Here is a 26,784-nt window from a genome sequence, read left to right on the forward strand (position 1 = left end):
TGCTTGATACACAGACATACAGAATACAAAACATCAGAAGCAGAAAGTCCCTGCGAGCACGTACGTTGACACTATGTGAACTGTTTCCAAAGTAAAAATTAAATTAAAAAATTAAAAAACCATGGAATAAATTGCCTTGGACAACTAACTATTTTCTATTGTCCAGAACACTGGATTACATACTGTGGGCTATTCAGTGTTATAATTGAATTACTTTTATTGTATTTGATTTAATTTATTGCCAGTTTTTTTGGTTTTCAGTTTTGATTTTCAGACAGGCGTGTAGTGAATGTCAGTTTTCACTTCTGCGCTTCACTACTGGTTATGTGTTTTATCCCCTTCACTTCAGTTACCTGGTACTCGAAGGAGGGTGTAAGGCGGTAGTTGAGCATCTCCTGGTGGAAGACGGGCGTGATACTGCCGGACATTGGAGGAACAATCCAAACCCAGTCGCCCGGACAACCGCCTCTCACCCTGAACTCATTCTCCATGTGCTTCATGAAGGACTCTGTGGCTGAGTGGTGGTCCACGATAGTCACTTTTGACACCTGTAGTGAAACACAGTAAAAGCCGTGATGAAATCTGCCAGTTATGGGAGTTTTTTTACATTTCATAATAGCTTCTACGGAAATGAAGACAATAGAATGCAAGAAAAGTCCCTGGGTGATAACAAACATTACTTTTCTCTGAAACAAGTGGAGGAGTTTTGTTGAAAGTGCAGATGCATTATCAACTGTTTTAGGTTCATAAGTGGAGGAGGAGATATTTTATTATTTTAATTTGAATAAAAGTCATCGTTGAAATAGCAGATTTGAATTTGTTGAAACAGAATGTAAATAAAACGTATAGAATTATGTAATTAGTCATGTAAGGGTGTCATTACTATTAAATGGTATAACAAAATGACTAACAGATTTCAACTTTGAAGATTTAACCAATGATGCATAATCAGAGAAATGTAAAGAGTTAGGGATCCAGATTCGTTTCTGGAACTGATTTTTTAAAGCATAACCCGAAATCAAAATAAAGGCCCAGTGAGTGACACTTCACCATACGATCACACTAAAAATTGTAGTAATGTAATTTTATATGTGGTACAAATAGTATACATTCTCCCCTCCTGTCCTCACCTGGTAACTGTAGAGAACAGCGATATTAATCTCCACCAGTGCCTGGTCCTTCCACAGTGAGGATGTTTTCCTGGTGTCCAGCCCCATCATAGTGGCAACTTCCTGTAAGATTTAATGAGATTACACTTTTTTAAAAGTACAGTATATTAGATGAGTGAAATTCTTTTGTGCAAGCTCTTAATGATACTGCAAATAAACAACATCAACAACAACAGCAACAACAAAAAATCATAATGAATAGGGGAGAGTGGGGCACGACGCAGGGTAATATGTAAAAGTTATTTCATGTAGTTAAACAGATTCCATTGGGGCATGCTTTTGGTCAGTTTCTCATATTCCCATATCAACATAATCAACTTTCACATTAATCAGACACATATTTCTCAATATTCATCCTGAAAGTAACATTTTAGAGAAGTTGTACCATAAAAAAAAGTAACTTTTTCAATGTAAAAATGTTCTTTGATTAATGACTTGTGCACACAACTTACAGAATTCACGCTCATATTAATGACTCTGTTGGTGGATCTAATACAGCAACATTTTAAAGTTCTTAACAACTTAAAGTGAGCTTGCCAGGCCAACGTACAGCCTCCATACCATGCAGTTAGTTTTATAAAGTGTTATAAAATTAAAAAAGTAAAACCAATTAAAATTTTGGGAGTTTTTAAGCACAAATTCATGATAAGCACACAGTAAATCTTATCATGCTGTCATATTTGCTTTTCTACTCTATGGTCAAAAATAATTCTAGCCTTTTTTTTAACAATAATTCTATTTTAATAGACATATATTAATACTTTTATGTTGAAAAGTTTGTCTGGTTCAAAAACATACATACACACTTTTACAACTAGCATGTCGGTCTGTTACAATCAATCCCATCTACAGGGTAAGTTTTAAAGTGTGACTACTACTACTACTACTACTACTACTACTACTACTACTACTACTACTACTACTACTACTACTACTACTACTACTACTACTACTACTATAAAATATATATAGCATATAACATTCTGAAGTAAAGTTGCTATATTGTACTGTAATCATTGTCTGTCTGTGTAAATAATTATGATAGGATTCCTCTGACTTAATTTTAATTTTCAGGTTGATGAAGCTTCAGACAAAAAAGTATAATGGAGGAAAACTACACTAACTGTTCACTATGAAATTCTTATAAAATGTATTACTGTTTATAACAATGCAACACAAACAGAAAGCAGATGACTGATCACCTGTTAAATCTCAAATTAACCGATGATTATCTCACTGAGGCTTCAACATCAAAATGTAATGATTTTGCATCATTTATTATAAAAAAAAAAAGTCACTAATATTCAGTTACATTGTATAATCCCAATAGTGCCAATACTACCAATAGTAGATTTTTATTCAACAGCAAGACACTATGAATAGCTTTAAAAATGCTGATGAGGCAGAACTTCAAAAAGTTGTCATGCAGCTAAACTCTTTTACTTGTGATATAGACCCTAACAGCATTTTTTTGGAAGAAGTATATGACAGCCTTTGCCCAAGTTTCTCAGACATTGTAAATTGTTCTTTGGAAACCAGCGTGTTTCCAGAAACATTCAAAACAGCAATTGTAAGATCACTATTAAAGAAACCTAACCTTGATCCCTCAGTTCTCATCAATAACAGACCAATCTCCTACCTTTCATTTTGAGGTAAAATAACTAAAATCTCACAACCTAATGATTTCTGAAATGAACTCAATATCCATGAAAATTCCAGTCTGGCTTCAGAGCAAATCACAGCATTGGTGAAGGTGGTAAATGATCTGAGAATATATGATGTTTCAAGCTAGTTTGTGGGAATTTGTGCCAATTCAGTCAAAAGGCATTTGTGAGGTCAGGCACTGATGTTGACCAAGAAGGTTTGGCTTGCAATCAACATTCCAATTCATCCCAAAGGTGTTTAGTTGAGTTGAAGTTCAGGGCTCGGTGCAGGCCACTGGAGTTCCTCCAAAGCAAACTCAAACCATGTCTTTAAGGCCTTCGCTTTATTCACAAGGACACAGTCGTACTGAAACAGGAAAGGGTCTTACCCAAGCTACTGTCACAAAGTCAGAAGCTTATAATCTTCTACAATGTCTCTGTATGCTGCAGCATTAACTTTACCCTTCACAGGAATTAAGGGGCTTAAACCCTGAAAAACAGCCTGAGGCCATCATCCCTCTATTTTACCACTGGCACTATTTATTCCAGTAGGAAGTTCTCCTACCCACCAAAACCACATTTGGCAATCAGATTGCAAGACAGTGAGGTTGATTGATTGATCACTCCAGAGAACAAGTTTACTCTGGAGGTGTCCAGCGGTGGCATGCTTTACACCACTCCAGCCAACATTTGGCAGTGCACATAGTGATCTTAGGCTTGTAAGCTGCTGTTTGTCCATGATAATCCATTTCATGAAGCTGTTGATACACAGTTCTTGTAATGATGTTGCTTCCAGAGGCAAGTTGCAACAGAGGATCGGTGTTTTTACGTATTATACACTTGAGCATTCTGCAGCCTGAGTTTATGTGGTCTGTTATGGGCTGTTGTTACCCCCAGATGCTTCTATTTCACAATTATAGCACTTACAGTTGTCCAGGGTAGACCTAGCAGTACAGAAATTTCACAAAAGTCACTGAGCACTTCAGTATGACTCATTCTGCTGCCAGCATTTGTCTATGGATACCGCATGGCTTAGTGCTTGTTTTTATACGCCTGCAATGGCTGTGAGGAGGAGTGTCCACATACCTTTGGCCATATAGTGCACTATGTAAATGTATGTTGTGTGCCCTCAAAACAGGATCAACCTACACAGAAAGAAAACACCGATTTCTTTTCTCTACTTGCTTTAATGTTTTTCCCCTTTTTGCTAATGATCGAGCCCTTTGTGAGCTGAGTTGGAGCAGATAATCACAAAGATAATGTAGAAAGTGGCACTTAAGAGCATAATATAATCACTTTCATCTTGTATTCAGATGCTGTAAAAGAGAATGCATCTTAAACGTCTTAAATGGGACACAGCAGTAATCATTTCTTTAAACATGACTTGAATGCGAAGCAGTCTTGCAGTCGTGACTGCGCTGGAACACTTGTAAAAGCAGCTGCAGATAAAGGTATTGGTCATGATGGTGAAGGCAGGGGGGCTAAGTACTTTTCCATCACCTCTGTGTGGACTTCCTCCTCCACATAATGGTTATGGAAATGAGCTTCAAGCCTGAGTGGAGTGATGCATCATCAACACATTACTTCTTTAACCGTACACACCTCTGTTCTCAATTTAACACTTAGTTGTTAGTTTTCTATTGACGGAAAGACATCAATCATAACTGAATTCAATTTTCACACTTTAGGATAATAAGTCTGTTGATTCTTTGGCTGTTAGCAGGTGTGAAACTATATAAAGTAGTAACTGTTATTGAAAAAAGAGAAATCAAATACATGATCTCAGAGGAGTCCAGTTGGCAAGATAACACTGATTACAGTGTCTAACATTGTAAGAGTGCATATGTCTGGGTAGTAGATCCTGCATTTATTTCCCATAACAATGAGTAATGCAGTAAACAGTGGGCAGTTGTAGTTGTTGCAGTACTCAGTAGCTCTATTACATATTAGGTTGGGGTTAATATCAGGTCACAGTCTAATCAGCAAAGCATGACTAATGCATAATAATGGTCCATATTAGCATGATGCTGAATTAGTATGTATAACAGCAAATGGGTTATGCTAACAAAGTCAACCACTGCTGTTAACACTATTGAGTTTGGATAATATTGAGATATCTTTAAAGCAACAGAGAAAAACAAATTTACTCAGTTTCACCCATTACCCCAAAGGTAGCCGATCAGCCAAGACATCTTTTGAATCTGAAGTCGGATTCATTGGTTTTGTCCTGAAGCCAAAACCAGAGGTTAATGCATCAACACACTTGCTAGTTAAATAATCTCAGATAGACTTGCTTATCACTGCTGCTGAAGGAAAAACACATATCTACATTGGTTGTTTTTAATTTTTTACACAATTTGAAAATTTAATAAAATGCCCTTTACATTGTGTGTAAATTTCATGCTGATTGGACCAAAAGAAATGGCCCAACATGCCTTGGAAAAAGTCTGGTTCCATTGACTTACATTTAAAGTAAAGTAGGTTTTTTCCTTCTCCTGTAAAGTTCCCATTTTGAAAATCTTTTCTTCCGAAAACAGTGTTATGAAGTTTCTGATGTATGACATATATAGAATTGACCAAAATTCAGACTTTCAAGATGGCTAGTACTACTGTTTTTAGCTATGCAATGTACAGATGCCAATTTTTATAGCTGATAGTAGGTCATACATTGTCAGAAACCACATAAATCAAGTCTATTTGAGATTCTAAACAACTCAACCATGTTTGAAGCAAGTGTGCAATGATTTAGGTATGCAATTCATACAATGCTTATTGATGTACCAGTATATCAGCCATCTAGCTACTGTGAAAAACCAAACTTTGGAAATCAAGCCATGTCTTGCCCAATCAGTCACATTTGGGCTATTTGGAAGATTTTGTTCAGTATCAGTAGCCATATTAAGTAGTGAAAAGACATCAGAAAGTCAACAGTTCCTCAGTTACTGGTCTAAGAGAGTCTTTTTAGGATGTAGTACCTCCAAAATGTTGTAGCGAGAACTGTCGCAGAAGTCTCTTACGCCAATCTCTGTGCCCATGTACCAGCCACTGAAGGGGCAGGCAGTGAACTCCAACCCCCCGATCTCCAGCAGCATGCTAGACACAGCAGGCAAGCCATACCACTTCAGATTCAGGTCCTTAAACCACTCGAACCTGGAGGATGGAGATGAATGAAATTAACACAGTACACTAAGAAGCAAGAACGAGTGTAGTGGGAGTGGCAAAACTGTTTGTCTTGTGGTGGGCTGAGGGCCAAAAATGACAAAACAATATACAATTAAAGAGGGTCAATACGGAAGCATATCAGTAGAAAAAAATTTAATAAAAAAGTCATTAATTGTGTAACATATGTGATCACATTTGAAAAGCAGTAATAACTCTGAACCTCTAAAATTTAAGATGAGGTATAAGAGATAAAGTACATTGGGCTGTTGTTGGACTCATCATGCTGCTGTTGATTTTGGTTGGCTGCAATAGAACAGAGAGGACAGCATTAAAAGGCCCATGCCCTACATTAATCATGCATTTTTTGTTACTGTGCCTTTAAGACCGATCTGTACACTCATTGGCCACTTTATTAGGTACAGTAAAAGATTGGACCCCCCCTTTGCCTTCAGAACTGCCTTAATTCTTTGTGGCAGACTTTCAACAAGGTGTTGGAAACGTTCCTCAGAGATTTTGGTTGGTTATTTGAGTTCCTGTTGTCTTTCTATCATCTGGAACCAGTCTGCCCATTCTCCTCTGACCTCTCACGTCAACAAGGCATTTTCGTCCACACAACTGACCGCTCACTGGATATCTTCTCTTTTTCGGACCGTTCTCTGTAAACCCTAGAGATGGTTGTGCGTGAAAATCCCAGTAGATCAGCCGTTTCTGAAATACTCAGACCAGCCCGTCTTGCACCAACAGCCACGCCACGTTCAAAGTCCCTTAAATCCCCTTTCTTCCCCATTCTGATGCTCGGTCTGCACTTCAGCAAGTTGTCTTGACCACCTCTACATGCCTAAATGCATTGGGCCATGTGATTGGCTGATTAGCTATTTGTGTTAACAAGCAACTGAACATGAGCTCTGTTCTGACTGGCTGCCCTGTATAATGCCTCATTGAAAAAGCAGTCCAGGCTGAAAACTCCTTGTAACTTCAGTTTGAATGGATGAAGCTAAAGTTTTAAGTAGGCATATGTAAATAAGTTGGATTTCTGCCACTGGATGGAATGTCTGGACTGGAAAGTGAATAGTACATTTTGAAAACTTTAACAGTGTTTGCAAACTACATCAAACTCTTATTTAAAAAAAAACCTTGGGTTTTATGTGATATTGGCCCTTTAAGGACGATAAACTATTCCCTTTTCTCTCAGAAGATATAAAATGGCAACAGAATTCTCTGGCATATCTAAATGCAATCTACAAATTGGCCCCTTAGTTGCTTAGGTGAATATTCTGTTGTTTACGACATGGAGTGCTCCATCTCACACAAAACAACTAGTTTTCCCATCACTAAATGCACCCACAGTGCACCGTGCCAAAACTATCATTATCTCCACCAGCACCTGCAGGATTCTCAGGTGTTTCTACAAGTAGCCAATTGAGCTCCTGGCTGCTGCTGGTGCTGAGAGCTGGAGTGGTCTGTTGACAGCTTGCTCCTCACAAGACATTCCAGCATTTAAAGCCCCACTAGGTCACAGCACTGTATGCTGCACCTGGCTGTAGTTTGTGTCTCCACCACTTAGACACGTGATTCCTTGATTAAGACGGTGGCTAAATGACATAGTTTGATTGCTGGAAGTAAAAATGCAATTATCATGACTAAGTAGATTCCACCATGAAAATGTACATCATATTAGAGTAAGTGTATGTTAACTACAGCAATCATTTTTAATATAATCCTTTAACAAATGGAATCTTGGGGTGGAAGTTGCTGGAGATGCGATGATACAAGATTATGACGATACAACAATACAATTCCACTGTGGTATTTACAGATTTGTTATATGCTAAGTATTGCAATATGATGCAGTACTCTGTAGAAGTCAGATACATTCATTTTATGATTTAATTTTCAGTAAAACAGCCCTTAAATACAAGTTAGATGTCTGTGCAACCTGCAGGTCTGCCATATTTGCAGTGGAGGGCTCATTCTCTGCACAGTGTGGTTGAGAGTGGGACAAAACATACATGTAAAGGACAAGTCAAAATAAAAGGATAACACTCACTAAATAATGATGAATATGATGAGCTAACAGTCAAATACTCAAAACGAATGAACTCATTCAAAATCGATGTTCTGAACTAGTTCTAAATAGAAGCAACCAATCATGTGAACAACACCCGAACTGCATTCTTGTAGTTTACAGATCTGGCTGAGCTTTTAGACAGTCAGACAGCCACAGAGTGCTCTTAATAAAGGTGAACACACAACAATAAAGCTCAGACAATAAAGAGTCTGACAGTCTGAAACCAATTTCAAGAATAAGAACGCAAATACAAGCAGCAGAAATGAGCTGTTTTCACACTCTAATTGATTGGGTGAGGAGCTCAGTCATCTGGGAGGTGCTCGGAGTAGAGCCACTACTCCTCCGCATTGAGAGAAGCCAGTTGAGGTGGTTCGGGCATCTGATCTAGATGCCCCCTGGATGCCTCCCGGTGGGGGTGTAAAGCAATATTGAAATCTGCATATTTAGCAATGCTTTTGTTCATGAAGTAGTTCAGGAGCATTTACAACAAGCTAATCCTTAAATATTTAACAGGTGCACTTACCTACAGTGATTTACAATGACAGGTGATGTCTCATCCACTGAATTTTATTGGTATATTATGGTGTTTGTTATGTAATAGTGCTGTTTCCGATTCCTGTCTTAATGGTGGGATCAAACCCCATTCTTTTATGTGGGCACTGAGCATGTAATCCACTACACTGGCCAACCTTTTCATAATAAGCCCACTCACAGAGGCCTTGGTTTTATCTAAAGAAGCAGCACTTTCTCATGGATTGAGAAAGAAATGCATTTCTGTAATGTATCAGTCTGAATATGGGCTTAAATACCCATTTAGGAAACACACACACACACACACACACACACAATCTAAGCCGTTTGTCCTTCTGGGTCACAAGGTGCTGGAGCCTTTCCCAGCAGTCATTTGGCAGAAGGCTAGAAAGGTCACCAGTCCATCACAGAGCAGACAGACAATCACACACACATTCAGACCTAGGGGCAATTTAGCATGTCCATTTGGTCTGACTGCATGTCTTTGGACCGTGGAAGGGACTCAGGGAGAACAAACTCCACACAGAAAGTAAAATAATTAAAAATCGGTGTATTAATACAATTTTGAAACCCAAAATATCCCAATATTCTACTATATCGATTTCCCTCCAGCCTCAATGGAATCCTATAAACCTCTCATACCAAATCAAAAAAGCAACTATTTACGCTCCTCTTCCCCTTTAGTAATGTGATTTCCCAACACTACTGCTGCATTTATTTTGTTATGTAAAGAATATGATGTGTGTACATGCTATCTATGACAGCGCACCCACCAATAAAGACAGCATGGAGCTTCTTTTTCATAGCGAAACACAGTAGTACACAGCAAGCTCCAATTCCACATACTGATCCATGCTCACCAAACACTCTAGTGGCAGAGCTAAATGAGTTAAACAGGGCTAAGACAAAGATTCTGAACGTAATGTTGATGACAAATGACAAAATACAGGTAAGATCTGGTTCATTACATTCAAACGTCAGAGCAGAGCATTGATGTACAAGCCAACACTGTCGTAACATGAAGGTGTCCATTCAATCCATTTTAGCTCTGTAAATCTGTGTTGCATCATTGAGATATTCATGCTTGCTCGAGAATGTCAGAGGCTTCAGAATCATTCTGTTTGTTGGGGAATGTTAGTTTGGGAAGCCAGATCACTAAACAGAAAGCTTCAGTACTTCAGCACTCAGAACAGCCCCTGAGCTTCTCTGAGGCATCATCAGTGTCCATAAAGGCTGCCAAACTGGCAGCATCACTGATCTAGGATCTGGGGAAAGGGCCAGTTTTATGCTCACTTGGCCTGCGTCCCTCACTTGTGCATGCAGGGCGTTTGTCAGCATGGCTGTCTTGTTGCTATCGCTCTGCCAGCCTCAGAGACTCAGAAGACTACATTTACAGCTTCATCATTTGTGTACAAGAAGGATTGAGGGAGATTACACTTGGAACTACAACAATAGAGTGATACTCATGTGACTGATATGATCGCACAGAGTTTTTACAGAGAACATAAGCCTCCTAGGTCCCCCATAGCACATATGCCTGCAAACACATTTTCTTACATTTTGTTTAAATATTTTTAAGCTCATTTAAACAAACAAATTCTGTCAAAAGTGCAGAGTCACTCCATACCACACTTGTGCTGTCAGAAGAACTGATATTGTATTACACTGCAAATGATATCTAAGCAAGTGAACATCCTAAATCTAGTAAATATGTGTAATATTTACCATTATGAGATTTTTTGGAAGAATATTATTATTATTATTATTATTATATGATTATTTAACTGTGGGATTTTGTACGTATTTTAAGTTGTTTTATCTTATGAAATTGTATTATTACACACACACACACACACACACACACACACACACACACACACAATCTCTAAACCGCTTGTCCTTCTGGGTGGCAGGGTGCTGGAGTCTATCCCAGCATTCATTGGGCGGAAGGCAGGAAACACCCTGGACAAGTTACCGGTCCACTGATCTTATTCCACTGGCAGATAATTGTACAATTTCTTTCAATAAGCAAAAATTTCTGCATTATTTCTCCAAACAAGTAATGGAATGGGACACTTTCACTAAATTAGATCACTTAAAACAAGGAACAATATGTAGAAATAAGTAGAATCATCTTAGAATATTATTCTGAGAAACATTAGAAATATAGACTACATTTAAGATGTTTTCACTTTCTGAGAAATATATTTTTCACTGTTTATGTCCTTATATCTTATGGTCTTATGCAAGATTCTTCATATCACATCATTTACATGACAAAGATTTTGTTGTCACATAATCTTCCATCAAAACATCTAAAGATTTTTGATTATGTATACTAGTGGGCAGGGAAAATAATATAAACCAATAATATTGTGTTTCATTTTGTGCCCCCCACCCCATCTATTATCGAGAGAAAAGGCTCAGCTAGCTCAGAGACCCTCAGGGACAATGTATTTCTCTTGGACACACGTCTCAGAACATACGGTATGATTTCCAACTGTAACTTTAACCTTGATTTTGCCATTATTAGACACTGAAACAAACAGAAAAAACTCAGAAGTGCAGACGTGCATATAAAAAATATATTCCTTAGGTCGCTATGTGATTGTGCAACTACATGTTAACATTGACATAGCATTATAACATTAGTAATAACTCTAGACTTCATCACAGTTTACATGTTTCTCCTGCTTTTTTAGTGTAATTTTATTTGTTGAAGTTTGTTTTATGGCATTTATGTGGTCAGTCCTAATTAATTTCATGCATGATCATTCTTTCACCGTTCTTTATCTGTTAGAATTAAACAGGCTTTTCTTGCTACCGTGCCTTTAAGACTACTGAGCTCCGTTCTGATTGGGTGCCCTATATCGAGCCTCATGGAAAAAACAAGCCTGGGTTTCCATGTAAGGACTGTATGCTTTGAAACTACATTTACACTGTAAATAAAACAGTGAGAGAAAATGAGTTTATGATATTGGCTCTTTCCAATCTCCACAGAAACTACCAGTTAAACAAATTCAATTTTCACCTCTTCAAAAAAAGAAGAGAATGACTTCTATAGCTCCACTTCTAAAAGCTAAAGACAATTAGGACATTGACAGTGAGCAGACATGACTTACTTAGGGTGTGTGATGTTGACCTCCAGCACGAGGTCGTCTGGAATCTCAAACAGCTCTGGGTCGTTGCCGTTGGCCTGGAGCAGAAGGGGCAAGACATCGAAGCGCCCTTTGGGAGCCTTCCATCCCTGCTGTATACAGATCTGCAGTGGGGGAGATCACATCCACATCAGTGCTGAAGAATGGGAGCTGATATGGAGGCCTTGTAACCTTTTTTTTGGTTTTTGGAATGAGCCCAGATTTGCCAGTGATAGCACCAAAAAGGGGCCTCATAAAATTCCAGCAGGCCCAGTGGCAGTTTACATTTCAGAAATTTCCACAAATAACCACATATTTTTGAAAAGAGACAGTTTCCTCCCACTGTAATTATCAATAATGACGCACCAGATAATCAAGCCAGCAGCAAGGGAGCTTCAGGATGCATGCTGTCTCCTCCGGCACACGGCACATGAATTTTAGTGCTTTAATTATTCTTGATTTCGCAGTGGTCCTATTTTATTTATTGTAATTAAATAGATACCGTATAATAAAATGACAGCCTAGGCAACCTGTGCTCTGAGGAGACTGCAGGCATTGTAATTTCTTTCCTCCAGTAGGAGTGATGTGATGTCTCACCTCGGTGAGCTCCAGGGAAGCAGGGTCTCCCAGCACAGAGCCGTCGGGCTGCTTGTAGCCTGCATAGCGGATCAGCTGGCTATTCCACACTCGGAAATCATGTTTCCCATCTGTCCTCTGGGGGAAAATGGTGATAGCTGACCTGCAGATAAGATTATGAGATTAGAAGTCTAAAGATCAGGGTGTTAATGCAAAGACCCTTCTATTAGATTGATGCCTCCCACTGCTCTCATACAGACACGTATAACCATGCATGTCAAGTGCTTTAGTCTGCAGCGCTGTCTTATATGAGACGTACTGTAGAAACGGTACTTTTCATGTTTTATAAAATAAAATAAAATTATAAGTTCTATCTATCTATCTATCTATCTATCTATCTATCTATCTATCTATCTATCTATCTATCTATCTATCTATCTATCTATCTATCTATCTATCTATCTATCTATCTATCTATCTATCTATCTATCTATCTATCTATCTATCTATCTATCTATCTATCTATCCAGGGATGCTGAGCCTGAAACAGAGAACAAGCAAAAAAGAAACATAACCCTTAACACTGCTTCCTATTCATCAGCCATATCTTCCAAACAAAGCCATAAATGTTCATGTCATGATAAGTGGAAGGAAATAGGATGGCTAACATTAATGCTAATGTGAGTTTTACCTTTATATTATTCGGAAAAGGTGATACTTATGAACATTCTGGTTCACTTAGTGGTCATATATTGCTTGGGGAGTGAAACAGTCAGTTTTATTACTGTGCCATTAAAACCCATATATTGCTGCTGTTGGAAGAAAACATAGTATCTACATTTTTAAGTTTTTCTGACATCAGTTGAAAATGCCTGTTGCACTTTATATTGTATATATATATATATATATATATATATATATATATATATATATATATATATATATATATATATATAAATAAAATGTTTATAATTTCACGATGAATGACCCAAAATAATTTGGGAAAAACGCCTGGTTCAACTGACTTATATAAAAAGTAAGGTATGATTTTTTTTTTTCCCCTCTTCCTGTAAAGTTAACATTTTGGAGATATGAGGTTTCCTCCCGAAAACAGCAATATGTTAATGACCTCTGTCCTGATTGGCTGCCCTGTATTATACTTTGTTCAAAATGCGCTCAGAACAGTGCGAGTTCTTAGAACTTGAAAATGGCTCGAGCCAATATACTGTTGGTCGAAAAGTTTCTTGTGACATGAATGAATTCAGTTCATTTAAAACAGGCTGCTTAGTTTTCATTTAAAGACTATATAGACTGAGGAGTGAATGGTAGAGCTTGAAACTACTATGCTTGCATATTACTCTACAGTCTCAGTAGATAATATTGACTGCATGAACTGCATGTAAGACTCAGTTCTTTTCCAAGCATTCTGTTTTAGGTTGTTTGCATTTTTTGGAACACACAGTATGTACAGCACACCACAAATTCTGTTTCCTTTACTTGATTCATATTACAGAGCATGGTGATGTGTCACTGCTATTGATGTGGGAAGAAAGTCCCATCCGTGCTTTTACAGTAACTGGATGAAATGCGGGTAACCCGACCGCCTTGGTTGTATTCCTTTGTGAGCAGAAGAGCGTTGCTCATCTTGTTCATAAGCTGAGCGGCAGGTGGGAGACCACCGGCAGGTTCTGATGATGTAATGAGAGAGAGCAGGAGCTTCAGCATGGAGAGTGGGAAACTTCTGAGGTAAGGAGGATAAAAGGGTTCTCCCCGTGTCTCTGTCTTCCTCTCCCTCTCACATCTGCACCTCTCTCACTCCCTCTCCCCTTCTCTCACTCTCTCTCCTTCCCCCCCTCTCCTCCAAGCTCTGATCAGGGCCTTAGAGTGACGTTAATTAAAGTGAACAGAGAGTAAGTGTCGTGTTGGATTAGTGGTGTAGGGAGGCAGTTCAGCTCTGCTGTGGCAGGTTCTGTATGCAGGAGTTCTAGAGTGAGGTGACAAAGAGAGGACACACAGAACTCGCTGACAGGAGGAGAGACAGCAACACGAGAACGCACGACACGCAGCCGAATGGAGGCAAGCTAGTGCAGGGGAGAGAGAGAGAGAGAGAGAGAGAGAGAGAGAGAGAGAGAGAGAGAGAGAGAGAGAGAGAGAGAGAGAGAGAGAGAGAGAGAGAGAGAGAGAGAGAGAGAGAGAGAGAGAGAGAGAGAGAGAGAGAGAGAGAGAGAGAGAGTAAAAGATAGAGAGAGAGTGAAAGATGGAGAGAGAGACCAATAGAGAAAGAAATAATATAGAGAATGAGACTGAGAATAAATGAGAGTGGAAAATGAGGAGAGTGAGAGATGGAGAGAGCATGAAAGATGAAAAGGTAAAAGGAAAGAGAGAGAAAGAAAGAAAAAGATGGAGAGAGATGGAAAGACAGAAAAAAGATAGAGATGAAAAGTGAAAAATGGAGAGAGATATAGAGAGAGATGGAGTGAAAGATGGAGGGAGAGAAAGAGAGCATGACAAAGATAGAGAGAGAGATGAAGAGAGTGAAACATAGAAAGATGGAATGAAAGATTGTGAGAGAGATTAATAGAAAATGAGAGAGCGTGAAAGATGAAGTGGTAGAGGGATAAAGAAAAAGTGAGAGAGAAAGACTGAAAGGTGGAGCAAGATGGAAAGATGTAGATGAAAAATAGTGAAAATGGAGAGCGATATAGAGAGAGATGGAGTGAAAGATGGACAGAGAGAGCGAGAGAAAGAGAAAGCGAGACAGATCAATAGATTGAGATTGAGAGTGAGTAAGCGAAAAAGATTAAAAGATGGAGAGAGAGATGGAGAGAGTGAGAAAGAGAGGAAAAGAAAGAGTGAGAAGGAGTGAAAGATGGACAGAGGGTGTGAGAGAAAGGGAATAAGAGATAGATAGAGAGACTGAGAATGGCTGTAATGGGTGTAAGATAGAAGGAGTGAAAGATGGAGGGAGGGAGGGAGGGAGGGAGAGAGAGAGGGAGGGAGGGAGGGAGGGAGGGAGAGAGAGAGAGAGAGAGAGAGAGAGAGAGAGAGAGAGAGAGAGAGAGAGAGAGAAGTGAAAGACAGAGTGAAAGAGTGAGAGAGAGAAAGATGGAGAGATGATAGAGAAATTGAGAGTGGTAAGAGAGAGAGAGAGGATGATGAGAGATGTAAAGGACGCAGAGGTAAAGGAGTGGGGGTGGAAAGAGAAGAAGAAAAGAGCAGAAAATAAAAAGTAATGAGGACAATGATGAGGGCTGGAAAGGATGCAGAGGTGGAGAAGTGGGGGTGGAAAGCGAAGGAGGAGAAAAGCAGAAATGAAAGAGTAATCATTATATCAAATATTTCTACCACTCACCTGAGGTTGCCCTTGTTAGTGGCGTATTTGATGTGATTGCAGATATAATTAAACATTCCGTGTGCTGTTGTGCAGTCTCGAGCATCAAACACCTAGTCAAAACAAGCCGCTTATTAGCACAATCATCATGCAGTCACTTCAGAGCGAGGTTTGTGGCTATGAAATATGCACCGTAAATATATAATTTTTCTAATAATAAAAAAAAAAAAGAATACAGAAAAATCTCTGACCAGACATTAAAGGTGCGTTTTTGATAAGATCAACTGACAATTCAGTCACTTATCGGCTGGCCTGAACAGCATTTAACAGGCCTCCAATGCGCAATGCCTGGTGTTTCCCCCCAAATACTCTACTACTCATTCACTCTTAAACATGACATTCATATGGACTACTGTGCCATTCTCCGCAGATCTATTTTTCAAAATAAAAGACCTCATTTTTTATTTTGAAAAACTAAAACACTGTTATTGAATGCAAGCTAACTTCACCATGTGGCGTCCACAAGCTTCATTCTTCATTCAGTTGACATCAGGAACACATGAACTGGCAGGCAGAAAGTTTACAGCCTCTGAAGTTGTTGCAGTGGTTTTAGAAAGTAGGGGCGAAGACAACTAAGCATTTTGATGTGAAACATCTCGCTGCTGTCGGAAGAAAACCTCGTATCTCCTTTTTTGTCGTTTCTCAGTTTTTGACATCATTTGAAAATGCCTGTTATTCTTTGCCTTGTGTGCAAATTTAATGACGAACGGACTGAAAGAAACGGCCAAGAATGACTTGGAAATCATTCTGGTTCCATTGGCTTACATTAAGTAAAGTATGCTTTTTGCTTCTCCCGTAAAGTTACCATTTTGGAAATACAAGGTTTTCTTCCGACAACTGCGATATGACTATCCTGTTATATGCAAAGGCCTGTAATGGTGAATTTAAGAAGATACACAAGGGTTAGTTAGCTGGCTATGATCTAATGTCAAGCTACAGCTTGTCAGATATGTCTCTAATGTTTAGGTTAATCTATATTGTAGCCACACGTCACAATTAAAGCAGTCTAAAGTTATCACATACTAGCTGTTTTATTAACAATATTTTTTAACGTAAAATTAAGTGGGCTCCCTCTGTCACAGCAATTCAGTCTTGCATACTAATCTTGCTTGACTGACGACCCCAAACAGTGAGGTGACGCTAAAAGCAGTCAGTATGTAATGCGTGCTTGGAAATAAGGATAAATCAAAAGGAAAATCTCTACTTGAGAAATAAATAAATAAATATATATTACTGTGTAACTAGTTCTTGTTCAATTAAACAACGTGAGTGGGATAAACGAAGCAACTGAGGAAAGGATAGAGACCATCAGTAGGGCCTGTAAGGCTGCTATGTAGCAGGGTACCTGCAGTTTGGACCACTGGATCCTCCCCACACAGCGGGCCGCGTTCCTCCAAGCATGCTTGGCACCATATATCAGCTCTGTGTCTTTAAGCTGGTACGTTCCAGAGGTTTCAATCTCTTTCTTCACCTCCTCCAGTCTATCCACGTGTGCCTTGGATCCACACCTGCTCTCACATGGACGATCCACATATAGAAAGAGTATTTTCAAAAGGAAGGCCATAACACTGAATGCAGGCGAGATAAAATGGATTTACCAGTGAAGCAACTGCATGCTTGGAGATTATGTTAATGATTTTATATGGCAAATAATTAAGGATAAGTCTTGGTCTATTTATCAGGCTTACTTTAGCCCTTAGCATACTAACACTAGGATAATATGGACAAAACCAAAACTTTAACTATTAAAGCAAATGATTTTGTTCAGTTGGAGATCATTTTGCATGTTTTGGGTACGTAAGGATTCGTCAAGGATATATCCTGTTCTTCTTATTATGCTAACTTTAACCTTCAGCATGCTACTGCTACCAAAATATGGACAAAAACAATATGACAACTATTGAAGCAACTGTTTTTGTTCAGCTGGAGAGCATATGAATCATTGTATCTAGCAAATGATTGAGAATAAGTCTTGGTCTTCTTACTGGCTTACTGTAGCCCTTAGCATGCTAATTCTAGAATAATATGGGCAAAATAAATACCAGAACTAATAAAGCAAATGTTCCTGTTCAGTTGGACAGTCTTAGCTATGTGTTTTATGGGTCAAAAGAAAGAGGCCTTGCTCTTCTTACTAGGTTTACTTAAACCCTTAGCATGTTCGAAAAATATGGACAAAGCCAAAAGTACAATTATTAGAGCAAATGTTTTTGTTCAGCTGGGGATCGTTTACTTGCTTTGGATATGTTTACTGGTTAAGCATGTGCTCTTGCTCTTCTTACTGGGCTTACTTTAGCCCTCTGGCATGCTAAAGCTAGCGTAATATTAGTCTTGGTCTTCTTACCAGGCTTACTTTAGAACTTCGGAATATTAATGCTCGAAGAATGTGGCCAAAATCAATATCAGAACTAATGAAGCAAATGTTCCTGTTCAGTTGGACAATATTAGGTAGTTGTTTTACAAGTCAAAAGAGAAGTCTTGCTCTTCCTACTAGCTAGCTTTAGCCTTTAGCATGATACAGAAATATGGACAAAACCATACAAACCACAACTATTAAAGCTAAAGCTAGGATAATATGGACAAAATCAATACTACAACAAGAGAAGGAAGTGTTCTTGTCAAAGGAGATGCTTAGTTGTTAAAGTAGATAGGTCGTTCGCGATATGTCTTGCTTTTCTTTCTGGGCTAACTTTAGCGCTTTAGCATGGTAAAGCTACCAAAATATGGACAAAAACCAATATTACAACTAGTGAAGGAAATGTTTGTGCTCAGTTGGAGCTTAAGTTACTTGTTTTACAGGGTACAATGTTTTGTCCTGCTTACAGCATACATTGTGATAGGCATGTGAATTCATGAGTCAATGTGCAGGCCTGCCTTTTGATTGAAGTGTAGTACTGGTTGATGAAGTCTGTGGCCAGTGGTAGAAGCTCTTCTTTGGTTCGAACTTCGTCTGGCTTGTGAGTCTGGCTAGGTGTCATCACTGAGCCTATGCACACTCTGTCGGTGCAAATTGGCACCTACAGTGAAGAAATCAGCTGCCGTCATTTACTGCGGTACACAAATCCGAAGGAAATTGGTCTGGAAAGGGAAAAGGAATGAAGAGATGCCTGCATCTCACACCAGTGCCAACACTTTCACAGGTTCACCTTGCGTGGCCTCTTGCTGTCACAGTCTTTGAATGCCCCTCGAACAAGAGCGTGACCTAAATGCACAGTGAGTTTAAGTATTTATCATCTCCTAATGTGTTTGTTGAGCTGATCCTAATACTGCGACGCTAATAAAAGTGTCTTCATCAGAGCTGAAATAAGAAGCAGGGGAGAGAGAGAGAGAGAGAGAGAGAGAGAGAGAGAGAGAGAGAGAGAGAGAGAGAGAGAGAGAGAGAGAGAGAGAGAGAGAGAGAGAGAGAGAGAGAGAGAGAGAGAGAGAGAGAGAGAGAGAGAGAGAGAGAGAGAGAGAGAGCGCAAAAGAGTGACGTGCAACTCGGTCATTGCCTTGAGCAAGCTCATATGGTCAGTGTAATAAGATTAGAGTTGAAGCGCACTGTCACTTTGGGTAGCCACTAATGCGGTCACTAGATGAGATGCGAAACGGCTGAGCTGGAGTAGAAATGTAACTACGGGCCGGACGGCGCTGCTAAAACGGGCACTGGCCAAGCATCACTTAAACTGGTGAAGCGTTCAAAGCCTCAGCTGACTGACTCAGGACCCCCACACAACCCTGAGCAGGCCACCCGAGACAGGCCAGAGCGGAAGCACAGTGCCAAGGTTTCACCCGAGAGCAAGAAGAATGGATGCAGAGCACCAAAGACAAGTCTAAATCTGGAGTAAGGACCAGACTATACCCTGGCCTAGGACCCCAGCTAACTAGCTGACTGTCTGCCTGATTAAGAGATAAGATAAAGGGTGCATAGCGTCAGCGTGTTAAAAATAAAACAAAACACTTTCATTTGGCTCTGCACATCCGCTAGCCATGAGGCGCTATGAATTCCGCCCCACAGCTGCCTCTATTTGCAAAATGCAGGGGATGCAACCCAAAAAAATCCTCCGTGTGCGTGATATATTATAAATCATATGATCTGTAATTAACAGTGATTAGCACGCAACGCCAGGCACTCGTGAAATCATGTAGAATCTCGTGTCCCTCTTTCCCACTTGGTTAGAGGAAACTGGGGGATGTTTCAAAACGTGGAGATGATTGTCAAGAGTGTCCTCACAGTTTTTACCCACACTATGTCTGCAGGAAAGATTACAGCTATATTTAAACTTCAGTTTGACACAAGGAAAAGGGAAGAGATGGCTAGATGTCAACAAAGCTATCTAAGAATGGTGGGTTCTTGCATGGATGCACGGCAAAAAGTCATATCTTGGCAAGTGAAATGATGTTAAATCTAGTAAATATGTCTAATGTTTCTCTTTGTGAGATTGTTGTAAGAATATTACTTATTAAATTTTTTCAGTTTTTGACATAATTTGAAAATGCCTGTTTTTTTGCCGTAAATTTCATGTTGAATGGACTGAAAGAAATGCTGCAAAATGACGTGGAAAAAAGTCTGGTTCCATTGAATTACAGCAAAAGTATTTTTTTTCTTCTCCTGTAAAGTTAGCATTTGGGAGATATGAGGTTTTGTTCCACAATGCAAAATCCATTTGTTTGCAAATGTTTGACACACCCAGTCAAAAGGATTGTTTTTAAACGTTAAAAATTATTTTTAAACGGAACTTCAATATGATATTTTTTGCAAACTTCAGGGCACCACGTTATATGAATATGCTGAGTTTAACATATTGGAAAAAAAATAAACCTAAAATACAAAGTGTGCCATCACTTTTGGACAGGCCACTTTTTATGCTTTCTTTCCTCAGCATGTTAAATTCAACAAATAAACAGTAATTGTGCATAAAATGTGCAGAACTGTGTTCACTTGTTTTACTTGTTTGCTTCAAGCTAAATGATCTGTGTTATGTTTTGAAATGGGCACAATTGTCTGCAGTCTCTAAATAAAGTTAGTTAAAACTAGTTAAATATGTCAAACAAATTGGTTGAATAATCATAACATTCTTACAACATTCTCAAAATGAGAGTTTTAGGATTTTAAAATATATAGATTCTTTTTCTTGCAGTGTAAAAATTCATGATATTTCAGTAAGAGAAGTTCAACAAGAAGCAAGTAATCCGATTAAAAAGTAAAATAATTTTTACAAATGTAACAAAGCTCTTTCTAAATTTCAAATAGTGCCTGCTGGCTGATTCTTAGGAATCTTACAACTGAAGCCAAAACAGACCGTGAAGCCATTTTAGAGTAATTTTTATGATCCCACTCCTTGATTAACCCAATAATTATGCAAATATAGCACAGTTGTTTTGTGTTTGATGTTGTTTTGGCTCTGAAATCCAGAATGCAAAACACTGAAGTCTAAAACAGTGACTTTGTGGTTGGGGTGTTTACTTGTGTATATAGGAATTCCAGTTCTTTTACACAACACTCTAACCTTAATCCCTTCATTTCAGGGGGCCATAAGTAATTGGACAGCTGACTGTTCTGTTTCTTACCAAGCTATTTCTCTTTGCACCATTAATTCATGCTAGACAGAGCTAACAACAAATCTTGCAGTGAGTCTAGGTTGGACATTTGCATTTGGATTCTGTGATATTATTAACCTTTTCAACTCCTTGAGACCACCGGTGGTTCCAAAATGCACTACATCATATTCTTCCTTACTTTCATATTTCATAAGCTACATTCAAAAGTGGGCATCGTATGAGGTTGTAACTCTTCTTTCCAGTCAAATAGATGGTGATGTGATTTTAAACCCTTATAATAAAAGAAGCTGAACTCAAAATTTGTTTTTCTACTGAAAGTCGACCCATTTTTCCACAAATCTGGGCTACAAACTATAAACAGATGGCATCTCTTCAGCGATCTGCTCTGTAAGAATTATTTTTATAAAATAATACATAGAGCATCTAAGATTTTGGCTTTCAGCTGTAAATTGTAAGCATATAGCGATATGTGTGATCATAAAACACATGTTCTGTTAATCTGAGGGGAACTTTTAAAAAAATAAATATATAAAGAAAATAAAAATGTACATTTATTTCATGCAGTTACTGAATAATTTGCCCCACAATTTGGTCATGAAAATTCAGATGGACAAACCAAAATATTACCCTGGAGAATAAGAGGTCAAGCATGTAAATAATTCATTCAGCAGAAGGTTCAATGCAGTCTTACCTTGCTAGAGCTGTTGTGCAAGGTGTCGTTGTACATGACCCCACTCTCCCAATTCTTTATCTTCATGAATCGGGGGCATTTGGTTGGACTTCCATTTTGTACCGTCTTAGTTGGTGATGCTCTGCCTTGCGATGGTGGCTGTGGAGAGACAAACAAATATAGCTATGTAATAATTGAACATCAAGAGTCAGATCACACTTAACTAAAATCAATGGAGTAATTTTGGGCCATTTCTTTCAGTCCATTCATCATGACATTTACACCCAATGTGAAGTGCAAAAGGCATTTTCGAGGGCTTTGTTCCGACAGCAGTGATTTATATGAATATATGATCTTTAGGTTCATGTGAATCCCTCATTCACCCAGTGAAAACATTCTTATTGAACTACAGAATGTAGCAAATGCATTCTGACAAAATATTTTGTCCACTCATGTACACACTTAATGATGGTTCTTCAAGGGTTCTTCTGTAAAGAAAATGGTTCTATACAGAACCATGAATACTCAAAGAACACTTTGCATGATTAGAGGGTTCTTTGCATTGTGAAAGGGTTCTTCATATTGATTTAGACTGTGCTGTAGATGGTTCTATACAGAATCTTTATGAAAAGATAGATTTTCACACACACACACACACACACACACACACACACACACACACACACACACACACACACACACACACACACACACACACACACACACACACACACAGGGCAGAAGGCAAGATACACCCTGGACAGGTCGCCAGTCCATTACAGGGTAGATATCAACACTGCTTTACAACAAATACTTTCTTTGTCACATTTGCGTTTACAAGTGACACCCAAAGGAGTGAGCTAATGACTCGAGGGGGCAGTAATTGACATAGTGTCGAATAGAAGAAGTAAGGCTGGGAGCATTTTCTTAAAAGAAGGATTAAGTAAACACAATACAACATATTCTACTTTGTTTTCCATGGAAGCACATGCTGGTGTCTATTCTGAAGCAGCTGAGCAGTCAGTAACCATTAGCCTTCCCTCCATGCCAGTGTTGTGACAAACCCAACTGCTCCCTGAGGATGTGCAGTTTGGACAGTAAGAGATTTGTCAGAATGAGCTATAGTTACCCTTACAAACATCACTGAAGCTCATCTTGGCACATCACTAACATTAGAAGCTTGTCCTGTCACAGTGTCATACACATTGTATAGCTAACTACACACAACCACTTCATTTGCTTAAAATGCAACTCAAACATCAGGCCTCATTCACCAACAGTTAAAGCCCACTCATGCAGCTTTCACAAAGATTCTGACAGTCACCAATGCTTTCTTGGTTGAGATTTGTTCTTACATAAGAACATGAATCGGAAGGTTGTCCCCAAGAACAGCCTTTAAAATGCCAACCAGTCATTCTGGAAATCTGTTCATAGTGAACCAGCATAACTATAATCTATAAACTTATCAGTTATATATTACTCATTATTTATTATAGCTCAAAATTACAGCCAGACCTAAACAAAGTGCCACATGTTTGTTTTTCTTTTTCGGTGGTGGTAATTTAGCCACAGTTGGTGAAATGGTTCTTCCGTTTGTCAGAACATTACCTGACATTGTATTATTAGAGCTCTTCATATTTACAGGCCATATCAAAGCTGGTTAGTCAATTATTAGTTGATTAATTCACATGAATAATTGACTATCAAAATATTTGTTATTAAAGCACTAACAGAAACACTTACCGCTGCTGTTGGAACAAAACCTTCGACTGACAATTCAGTCACTTCTCGGCTGGCCTGAACAGCATTTAACAGGCCTCCAATGCTCAATGCCTGGTGTTTCCCTCCAAATACTCTACTACTCATTCACCCTTAAACATGACATTCATATGGACTACTGTGCCATTCTCCGCAGATCTATTTTTCAAAATAAAAGACCTCATTTTTTATTTTGAAAAACTAAAACACTGTTATTGAATGCAAGCTAACTTAACCATGTGGCGTCCACAAGCTTCATTCTTCATTCAGTTGACATCAGGAACACATGAACTGGCAGGCAGAAAGTTTACAGCCTCTGAAGTTGTTGCTGTGGTTTTAGAAAGTAGGGGCGACAACTGAGCATTTTGACGTGAAACATCTCGCTGCTGTCGGAAGAAAACATCGTATCTCCTTTTCTATCGTTTTTCAGTTTTTGATATCATTTGAAAATGCTTGTTGGCCTTTACATTCATTGTATGTAAATTTCATTGAAGAATGGACTAAAAGAAACTCTGAAAAACTCTGGTTCCATTGACTTACATTAAGTAAAGTATGATTTCCCTTCTCCTGTACAGTTAGCAGTTTGAAGATACAGGGATTTGTTGTTTCAGCAGTGATATGCTAGCTTTAGGGCAAGCTATAAATATTTGTGCTGCTGTATTTGTTAATAAGCATTTTAATGTGATCCCCTACAATAAATAAGGTTACATCGTGTTAGTTAGCTACATTAGCTTGATAAACTAGTGTGATGAAACAGGACAATACAGCGCAGTTTCTGTGTACATCTCAATGTGCTGGTATACATGATCATTTCTGTATTTCTCATTACAAGACAGCAAGTTCTCTAACATCTAACTCTGCTCTGACTGGCTCCAGTCTGTTTTGTGTGCTTCTAAATGTTCCATTGTGCTGCTGAATTTTTTAGTCCGTCAGCTACAGATGCTACCAGGTAGCCTGACTAGCCTAGCAGTTTGACGCACATAACAACAGAAACCAAGGAAGGCTGGACTTTTCAATTTTGCAAATGGTCACTTGCTACTATGCTCTGAAAAGAATCACAGCCTTATTCACAGAACAAGAGGGCGTTGAGGCCAACGAGTACCACTCCAGCTCAGATTACTTTAGAATGCCTTCCCCATGATACTCTATTCACAACACGTTCTTTTATATGTCTTCAGCTTAATTGCAATGGATGAGTCTCCAGCGAGTCTCTGAAATCATGCCCATACTGTTTGTGGCAATGTGAAATGTAATTCTGGCCATTTTTCTGATACTGATTGCGGTTACAAACCAGGTTTTGCTCCACGCTGAGCTCCAAACACATGCACTTGGGACAACAGACATAGACGACAGAGCACTTTTCCCGGTAAGGCTTAATTGTAATCCTACAATCTTGAGTCATTATTCTGCCTCCTGTCACAACGGTAAAGGAAGGAAATTACATTCTCACAAGCTAAGGCAATCAAGACTATTAAGCAGTCACATAATTGAGCGCTGATTTTAGTTTCTGTAGGCAAATGTGCAATGCTGATATTGACTTGCCATTCAGACAGTGACTAAATTGCTTCTGGGTGAGAAGCTATGAAGAACTGGACTTCTTGCGTTCTTTAGATCAAAAGGAAATCAATGTGGTGGTCATTACACAACTCTAATGGTTCAGAAAGCACTTGTGCCAAAGGCCTCCAGTGCAGGCACCTCAGTGAGTGTGTAATTGAACATTTTCTAGGGACATGAATAAAACGTTCAATCAAGGCCCTTTGGTATCTCTTATTCATGTGAAGAATGATGGATGGCTTCTTCCTGAACCGACTGGATTCTTTCCACAAAAACAGGCCAGTGGATCAATGCAACCACATGCTGCTGTGCAATAAAAGAAAAAAAACACGTGTAAATACTCAGTGCATGAAATGTTAAGCCTTTGGGACAGACGGAAAACAGCAAGCACTGTCTCGAGGTGTGGAGTAGTGGCACCCTCACACGTTAACAAATGAGCAAATTTATGAACATCGTGCATTAAACCACCGCAGATGTTTCTGAAGAGCCTTGGTATATGCAGGAAAAAGTCCATCACAGGTGTATATAGTTGCTAATGGGAAATGCTGCGGTTTTACAGGGGTAGTAGGCAGGAACGTGTAATAGGTGATAGTGACACTTTATACATTGTAAAAGTATGTATGTGTGGACATTGGTATGCATATGCAACTTCCAGTCAGCTGCTGACAGGGCAAAGTAATGGCATTGACAAGGTATTTGTTAAATCGTACTGAACTTCCAGCCCAAACGATCCCTTGCTACTCTCTTTTTTATAAGACAGCTCTAAGGCAGGGGTCGGCAGCATGTGGCTCCTGTCATGAAGTGCTTCACACAAGGAAAAGGAGTCAAGTGCAAGTTTAATACCAGGTTCAGAGTAGATAACAACAAGCTGAGGGTCAGAAATCTAGAAAAGCAGGCCACAAATAACAAACAAATCCAAAGGGGCAAATCCAAAAGAGTAGTCAAGAACAAACCAAGTAAAAGGTCAAAATACCAGAAAAACCGAATCAGAAATACCAACACTCAGAATTGCAAGTAGACCAAACAAGACTTCACAAAGAATGTATGCAAAACCATCTAAAATTCCAGTGACAGCGACCTCCAGTAGCAGGGGGGAGAATGGTAGGTGGCAGATGTGACAGCTGAAAGCAGAATAAGATTTCTAGCTAAACATAAAATAATCATTCTTTGCAGTAAAATAAAGCTTTGCTGAAAGTTACTTCTAGCGCTGGCGTTTAACCCTGCATGCTGGCGTGTAGCCTGTGGGTCAGCACTGCAATACTCTGGCCTAGCCAGTACCTAACGAAAAGGCAAAGGCAAAGATTTAAGATGAACATCGATAATTTGGGGACGAATTTGCATTCATAAGCGCTCAATTGGTTTCCTGATACATTTCATTTGCAACGAGACGCTAAAAAGTTGTGAAGCTGAAGTCAGTTTCTCAACCACCGGCTTCTTGTTCAAATTGTCCTGTTCCACTTTAAATGGTACAGCGGTTGTATTCTGGCACCTCAGGCAATATTTATGATGGAACGGGAAAATTCAAACAATAAAGAGTTCGAAGCTGAAGGAGAAGCTGACTTCAAAGCTTTTTCGTTTATATTATAT

At 39.0% G+C, this 26,784-nt stretch overlaps 1 protein-coding gene across 1 annotated transcript in view; it reads right to left on the bottom strand.

Moving 5' to 3' along the window:
* nos1 (nitric oxide synthase 1 (neuronal)) overlaps positions 1–26,784 on the bottom strand; it is a 94,012-nt gene that overhangs the window by 42,277 nt on the left and 24,951 nt on the right. Inside the window, exons 4-12 of the mRNA XM_037531380.1 lie at positions 21,907–22,044; positions 18,549–18,691; positions 17,023–17,185; positions 15,639–15,730; positions 12,308–12,449; positions 11,696–11,835; positions 5,788–5,962; positions 1,131–1,232; positions 354–548 (exon numbers count right to left, since the gene is read on the bottom strand). Of these exons, the coding sequence (XP_037387277.1) occupies positions 354–548; positions 1,131–1,232; positions 5,788–5,962; positions 11,696–11,835; positions 12,308–12,449; positions 15,639–15,730; positions 17,023–17,185; positions 18,549–18,691; positions 21,907–22,044 (1,290 nt within the window). The remainder of the gene's footprint in view (positions 1–353; positions 549–1,130; positions 1,233–5,787; positions 5,963–11,695; positions 11,836–12,307; positions 12,450–15,638; positions 15,731–17,022; positions 17,186–18,548; positions 18,692–21,906; positions 22,045–26,784) is intronic.

The sequence above is a fragment of the Pygocentrus nattereri genome, chromosome 20 (assembly GCF_015220715.1).
Source record: "Pygocentrus nattereri isolate fPygNat1 chromosome 20, fPygNat1.pri, whole genome shotgun sequence".
Lineage (NCBI taxonomy): Eukaryota > Metazoa > Chordata > Actinopteri > Characiformes > Serrasalmidae > Pygocentrus > Pygocentrus nattereri.